This window comes from Corylus avellana, chromosome ca1, assembly GCF_901000735.1.
Source record: "Corylus avellana chromosome ca1, CavTom2PMs-1.0".
Lineage (NCBI taxonomy): Eukaryota > Viridiplantae > Streptophyta > Magnoliopsida > Fagales > Betulaceae > Corylus > Corylus avellana.
The window spans coordinates 14,750,237-14,758,258 of record NC_081541.1 but is presented as its reverse complement, the minus strand read 5'-3'; the positions used below and the strand labels follow the sequence as shown (position 1 = coordinate 14,758,258).

The 8,022-nt window shown below is 34.1% G+C and overlaps 1 protein-coding gene across 1 annotated transcript; it reads left to right on the top strand.

Moving 5' to 3' along the window:
- Nucleotides 1–4,789: 4,789 nt before the first annotated feature.
- LOC132188770 (zinc finger BED domain-containing protein RICESLEEPER 2-like) lies at nucleotides 4,790–6,315 on the top strand. Its single transcript, XM_059603345.1, has 2 exons — nucleotides 4,790–6,142; nucleotides 6,280–6,315. The coding sequence occupies exons 1-2, from the start codon at nucleotides 4,790–4,792 to the stop codon at nucleotides 6,313–6,315; spliced, it is 1,389 nt and encodes a 462-aa protein (XP_059459328.1).
- Nucleotides 6,316–8,022: the final 1,707 nt, after the last annotated feature.

The following is an 8,022-nucleotide window of genomic DNA, read 5'->3' as shown; positions in this document are numbered from 1 at the left end:
TACTACAGGATGCCAAAAATAAGGTGAGCAATGGGGTGGATTGGCAGGTGACACATGTGAATCGTCTAGCCAATGGCGCGGCGCATTAGTTATCAAAAGCAGCAATAGCCTTAATGGACGAGCAATTTTGGATTGAGGGTTACCACCCTTGTATTCATGACAGTATAGTGGCTGAGCAACTTTAATTTATGAAATGAAATATCATTTATCAAAAAAAAAAAAAAAAAAAACTAACATTGCATAGAGTATAGACTATGTTATTATTTATAGGTTTAATGTCCAATTAATTAGTTAATAATAATAATAATAATAATAATCATAATAATCATAGGTTCAATGTGTCATGTGTGTACAATTAACTAATTAAGATCTAAGGGTATAATATAGGTGTATATATATAGGTTTAATGTCTATTGTCCAATTAATAAGCTATTTAAAAACATTAAATTATATGGTACTAATTTTTTTTTTTTTAAAAAAAATTGTATTAAGTAGTATTTAAGTTTTTAACTTTTAAGTATTGTTTAAATTTGTTAACTAATGTCTAATGGTATTGTAAAACAATTGCCAATAATGCTATTAATTCCTATAAACTAAAAGTCTAGAACCATTGTAAAATAATGGTATCCCGTATCTTCATAGTTTAGAGTTATGTATCTTCAAATGTATTAATTAATTCCTAACAAATTCCTAACAATGCTATTAATTCCTAACAAATGTATCTTCATAGTTCTAAAATAATGGTATTGGTCCAAACACACGTTTTTCAGGAAAAAAAAAAAAGAAAAACACACGTTTAGAGTTTTTTTTAGGGTACTATAACTAACAACTTGTTAACTTAAATAAACGGTTGTGGTTGAATTGATTGAAATTTTATTAAAGATCAACGGTTTAGATCATTTATGGGAAAACGGGGAGGCGAGCTCACATATAATTGTGCACACGGGATAATTCAATTTTTTTGAATTTTAAAAATATCTGAACGTTTACCTAGATTAATCTTATCCTTTCGATTAATTGACATTATTCCATAGCCGTTCGATCTGCAAAGTGGACAACAACTGTATACCACCCTCGAAGAGATATGTATCTGGTGTTCCGCATAACAAGATGAACTTATTAATCGAACAGCCACAAATTAAATGAAAAGTTTTAGATCATAATCAACGGTAAAAAAAAATTATTTTTCACAAATGAAACCGGATTCAATTAATTCACACAGCAGAGAATCACTTCCGGCCTTCTCTTTTTGCACGCAACGCACAGTGAACGAGACTGACGCGCCTCGATTGTGCAACATTTATTTCCAGCCGTCCATTTTTTGGAGATTAAACGTGAACCGCTGGATTGAGAAAATGGAAGCCAGTTGTAACGCATGCCTACGCGTGATAGTTATATGGTGCTCCGATTTGTCTGATGAGCTCACTAATCCAATGTTCTGAAATAAATCAAAAAATCAAAAACATGATTAAACGGTCAAGATGAAATATTGACTATAGATTGCACCGGATTGACCAACTCACGCACGCGGTGGATTAATTTCCAGTCTCGTTTCTTCACGCAAGCATGACAATCAAGACTGACACGTCTGACTTGTATTTCAGCCGTCCAATTTTTGGCTATTAAACTTCAGCCGTTAGATCAGCCTAATGGACGACAGTTGGATACCGCACCTAACCTGAGAGTAATCTAGTATTCTGCAGGGCACAGTAAGCTTGCTAGAATTAACTGATCGAACTACTCAAATAAAATCACTAATTTGATCTATATAATCGACGGACTATCTAAAAGGGTTACACAAGAATTTATTAGACACGGCCGTATTGGATTAAAAACTTATAAACGCATAAGTGGGACATACGGCATGCTAGGAAATATTGACAAAGATTGGATCAAATCCAACCATTCATTACTAAAATTGAAATCAGATCCAACGGCTGGGACTTGTTTGAGAAAAAACTAACCTAAAAATCATCTAGAACTCTTTAGTCTCCTCTCACGCTAGGTTCGTCAGTCGCTTGCTTTCTTCTCTCCATTCTCCATGTCTCCATTTCACTTAGAACCCTAACGAGCTAGTAACCAGGCTAACTAGAGAGGCAGATCAGAGAGACTTGAGAGTTTGAAACGAAGAGAGGGAGCATTCAATGCGTATCCCATCGTGGAATCGTGGTTGGTTAAATACTTGAATGCTCGCAATAAATCCTTCTCAACCCCCTACCTACACCCTGTTCGTTTCAGATCCTTAATCGTGTCGTTGATGGATCATCTAATATCCATCTAATGGCTTTCTAGCCACTCTTACAAGTTTTGTGAGCCAAACTCTCTTGATCAATCGCGTGAATCGCTGCTACTGCGAACAATAAAAGTTCTCCTAGCCCGTCCAATCTCGCCGCCTAATCCTCATTTTCTTATGTTATTTACATTGTTTTTATTTGATTATTTGTGTTTTTTCTAGTTTTTAACTGTTCTTCTGTTCTGTGACTTTTTTGGTTGTGGTGTGGAAGACACAAAGATGATTGCTCTTGATTTGACTGTGATGGAAATGGAAATCGAGTACTGGGCTATCAAGTACTCGATTACCATTTTTTTATTCATTCCCAAATCCCCACATGATCCATTCCCCTTATATACTCGAGTGTATGAACCTTAGGGGTGTCAACCCGGTCCGGTTTCCCGGTTTTTGGCCAAAACCGGAACCGGAACCGGGGTACCCCGGTTCTCAATTTTGAGAAACCGGAACCGGAACCGGGGTTAACCGGGGTCCCGGTTACCGGCCGGTTCCGGTATTACCCGGTCCGGTAACCGGTTTTTTTAAAAAATTGATTTTTGGGCTTATTTTAGGTATTGGGCCTAAAATAAGCCAATTTTTTTTTCATAAGTTGGCCCATTTTTTAAAAAATCTATTAGTTTCTTTGTCTAAATTAAAAGGGCTTTGTTGTGATTGTTCCAAATAATTAAAAAATAAACCTTAAAAAGTCCAAAAATCCTAAAAAATCATTGTTTTTGCCTATTTGGGCCTTAGAAATAAAAATTTAATTTTTTAAAATACCCTAAACCTAAACCTAAGTGTAAAAAATATTAATATATATAATATATATATTAATATATAAATATAATAATATATAAATATTATTAAATAAAATGGAAACCCGGTTCCGGTATTCCCGGTAAAAACCGGGTACCGGAACCGGGGTACCCGGTTTTTAGATTTTTCAAACCGGAACCGGAACCGAGACCCCGGTTTCCCGGTTTCCGGTTTTCCGGTTCCGGTTCCGGTTCCCCGGTAATTTTTGACACCCCTAATGAACCTGATGCATCATGTATGCAAGACTTGCTTGCACGTTACTCGAGTTGTTTGTATTTGTTTGCTCTTGCTTGCTGCTTGCTAACGAGATTCGAACTAGAAAACATTCTGACTTTTGAAGAGCCTCTTCTGCCTTTAACTTTATTGTTTTCGTTGTTCAAAAATTTACTAACTAGTAACTAATGTTGCTAATTTCATCATTTCAGGGAGTCTGGTAGCACCGATTCACTGAATTTGCAAGCTGCAACAGTTTCATTTGCTTGAAGTTTCAGGTTTTTTTTTAAAAGAAACTTGTTCCGTCTATTTTCGTTAATTGCTGTGTTATAAATTTCTATGTTATAAATACATGAATTGCTATGTTATAAGTTGCTATGTTAACATCAATTGCTACATTATAAATCTGTTAACATGAATTGCTATGTTAGGACTATGACTTTGTTATGTTAAAATGTTTGATATGTCTATCTATAATTCTGATTTTTTAAAATTAATAGATTAAAATTATTTGCTATGTTAGAGCTATGATTCTGTTAGCATGAACTGCTATGTTAGAGCTATGTTTCTGTTATGTTAAAATGATTGCTATGTCTATCTGTGATTCTGATTTTTTTAAATTAATTGATTAAAATTATTTGCCATGTCAGAACTTAGAACTCATGAATCTGTTTTAACATTTGCTCTCTCATTACTTATTTAGTTATTTTATTTATCAAGCTTTTAAATTTTCAAAATTATTAACAGTTATGGAGAATACATTTCAACTCAATGCATTCAATGATGTTGATTTGGGTGATGATTCACTTACTACCGACCCTACTCCTGGATTTGGTGTGTCTGCTAGTACTAAATGCACACCAGATGAACATGTTAATCTGGTTTCTCCTGTTGTTGTTGAATTTGGGGATGGGGATGGGGATGGGGCTGGGGCTGCGGGTGAAGGTGAAGGTGCGTCAGCTGCCTTCCAATGGAAGGAAAGGCAAAAGACTTTCAAAGTCTGGAATGACTTTTCTTCTATTGAAATAAATGGTGTAAAAAAATCCCAGTGTAATTGGTGTAAGAGGTTGTTTTCTGTAGGGAAATCTAGTACTACATCCACCCTTAGTAGGCATTTAACTGTTTGTGTGAAGTTTGTGGAGTTGAATAGCCTTAAGAAGCAAAAGACTTTGTCATTTGAACCTAGTGATGACAATTATGGTTTAGGGACCTTGACAAACTTTAGTTTCAATGAGAAGAAAGTTAGAGAATTTGCTGCCCATATGATACTTCTGCATGAATATCCCTTTAATATGATGGAGCATGAACTTTTTAACAAGTTCATGAGGGCTTGCACACCATATTGAAAAAAAAATTAGTCGTGCCACTGTAAAAAGTGATTGCATTGCCACTTATAACATTGAAAAGAAAAAGTTGAAAACACTTCTTAGTGGGATTGATAGGGTAAACATAACTACTAATATGTGGACCTCCTCCCAAAGGGTTTCATATATGGTGGTTACTTGCTATTTTATGGATTCTAATTGGCTACTCCAAAAGAGGATTTTAAATTTTTGCAATGTACCTCCTCCACATTTTGGTATTGTTATTACTAAAGCTTTAAGAAACAGTTTTATTGAATGGGGCATTTTGGATAAAGTATTTACAATAACTGTTGATAATGCAAGTGCTAATGCTGCTGCCATTGACATTTTGAGAGATGATATTGAGTTGAGGGGTAGTTTGCCTATTGGGGGGCTTATGTTTCATGTTAGGTGCTGTGCTCATATTACCAATTTGTTAGTACAAGCAAGGCTTTCAGAAATAGGGGATATAATAGATTCTGTTAGGCAGGGGATTAAGTATATAGTGGTTTCTGAGAGTCGGTTGAATGTATTTAGTGATATAGCAAAGCGGTTGGACTTGGGTTGTAATAAACTTATTTTAGATGTTCTTACCCGATGGAATAGCATCTACTTGATGTTGAAGACTGCAATTAGGTTCAAGGAAGTGTTTCCTAGATACCATAGAGTAGAGCAAGCTTTTCTGTGGGTGATAAGTCCTGAACAGTGGGATAAGGTTGAGAATGTGAACCAAGTTTTAGCTGTTTTCAATTATGTGACCAATGTTGTTTCTGGCAATGACTACCCTACATCCAATCTATTTCTACCTGAGGTGTGGAGAATGAAAGAAATGGTGGATATTAAGGCTGCGGATAAGAATGAATATATAAGATTAATGGCAGCTAAGATGAGTGATAAATTTGATAAGTATTGGGGTGAATCTAATATGGTGATGGCCTTAGCTGCTGTGTTGGATCCAAGATACAAAATGAAGTTGATTAGGTTCTGTTTTCTAATCATTTATCCACTTGATGTTGGTGGTGATAACATAAAGACTGTGCTGAATACTTTGAAAGAATTGTTTGAACTTTGTGTTGCTGCCCATAATGCATCTATCATTCAACAACAAGCATCTGCTGAAGTCATTGCTACTTCTACTACAGTTGCCTCTGTTACAGAGAAAGTTTCTGGTGGTAGATCACGGTTTAGGCAACATGTTAGAAGCAATGACATCATCCGGCCCATAAAAACTGATTTGGATGTTTATCTTGAAGAAGATGTATTCATTTATGATAGTGAGAATGGTGAAGATAGTGATGCAAACTTCGACGCTTTAGGATGGTGGAAGTCCAATGCCTTAAAGTATCGCATCTTATCTAAGATGGCACGAGATGTATTGCCTGTTCCAATCAGTACAGTTGCTTCAGAATCATCTTTCAGTACGGGTGGTAGAGTTATTGAACCCCATAGAGCATCATTATCAATTGATACTGCTCAGATGCTCCTATGTGGTTCAGATTGGGTTAGAGCACTTCATAGCATTAAGAAAAAATCTAGAATACCTATAAGTTTATGATTCTGTTATTTTATTTATTTCCATTTTTCAAGCTCTTTTTTACTTATAATTTCACCTTATTAACTTTGTGTTTGTGTTTGTAGAAAATGGTGGAAGTGGAATTGCCAAATTTGCCGTGAATGCTTTTTTTCTCATTTCTGTGAGGTTATGATTATGTTATTTTATTTATTTAAATTTTCCAAGCTCTTTTTTACTTATAATTTCACCTTATTAACTTTATGTTTGTGTTTGTAGAAAATGGTAGAAGTGGAATTGCCAAATTTGCCGTGAATGCTGTTTTCTCATTTTCTGTGACGGATTCTCTGAAAAAATTGAATATGTTTACTGTTTTCCTTTACTTATTAAATATGTAATTTGAATGTCACATTTTATTTTGATGTTATGTTCTGTATTAATTGTTATACTTTGCTAGCTTTGTTGGAACTTGGAATGTTGGACATTTGAATTACCTGTTGTAATCTTTATTATAGGTTCATTTTGAGTTTGCATGTAATCTATTAGCCTATATCATGCATCAACTTGTGTTCATTCTGCCCTCCCATTGTTTTTGCAGATCTGATTTTTAAACAATCATTAAAATGTCCATTTGCATAATCTTAAGTGATAATTCTCCCTTGACATGTTGCAAGGGAGTTAAAAACAGCTAACAATTTTTTTTTTGCATTGAATGCAGTGACTGTCTGTGTGGGCCTGTGGCAACTAGGGCTGTGTAATTTAGTTGCATTTTTCTCATTGGTCTAATTTTTTATCTCTTTTTGAATTTGATTATATTAAATTGTTCATGTAACTAGTTTTAAATCATTGAATGCAAGTTCTTTATGATTCTGTTATTTTATTTATTTCTATTTTCAAAACTCTTTTTTACCTATAATTTCACCTTATTAACTTTGTTTTGTGTTTGGGGAAAATGTTAGAAGTGGAATTGTAAAATTTGCCATGAATGCTGTTTTCTCATTTCTGTGAGGGAATCTGTTTACTGCTTTCCTTTGCTTATTGAATATGTAATTTGAATGTCAAAATTAGATTTTGATGTTATGTTCTGTAATAATTGCTATACCTTTGCTAGCTTTGTTGGAACTTGGAATATTGGACATTTGGACAACCTATTTTAATTGTGTAATCTTTATTATAGATTCATTTTGAGTTTGCTTGTAATATATTAGCCTATATCATGCATCAACTTGTGTTCATTCTGCCCTCCAATTGTTTTTGCAGATATGATTTTTGAACAATCATTAAAATGTTCATTTGCATAATCTTAAGTGATAATTCTCCATTGACATGTTGCAAGGGAGTTAAAAACTTCTAACTATTTTTTTTTTCATTAAATGCAGTGACTGTCTGTGTGGGCCTGGGCAACTAGGGCTGCGTAATTTAGGTGCATATTTCTCATTGGCCTAATATTTTCTCTCTGTTTGAATTTGATTATATTAACTTGTTCATGTAACTAGTTTTAAATCATTGAATGCAAGTTCTTTATGATTCTGTTGTTTTATTTATTTCCATTTTCCAATCTCTTTTTTACTTATAATTTCACCTTATTAACTTTGTTTTTGTGTTTGGGGAAAATGCTGGAAATGGAATTGTCAAATTTGCCATGAATGCTGTTTTCTCATTTCTGTGAGGGAATCTGTTTACTGCTTTCCTTTGCTTATTAAATATGTAATTTGAATGTCAACATTAGATTTTGATGTCATGTTCTGTAATAATTGTTATACCATTGCTAGCTTTGGTGGAACTTGGAATATTAGACATTTTGATAACCTGTTTTAATTTTTTTACATTTGCTAGCTTTGTTGGAACTTGGAATATTGGACATTTGGATA

What these genes read in the sequence shown, in the direction of transcription:
- LOC132188770 (XM_059603345.1), top strand. Translation starts at nt 4,790, where the DNA reads ATGGTGGTTACTTGCTATTTTATGGATTCTAATTGGCTACTCCAAAAG. An exon ending in TCCTATGTGGTTCAGATTGG is followed by an intron (nt 6,143 to 6,279) that starts GTTAGAGCACTT and finishes TTGTGTTTGTAG; the next exon opens with AAAATGGTGGAAGTGGAATT.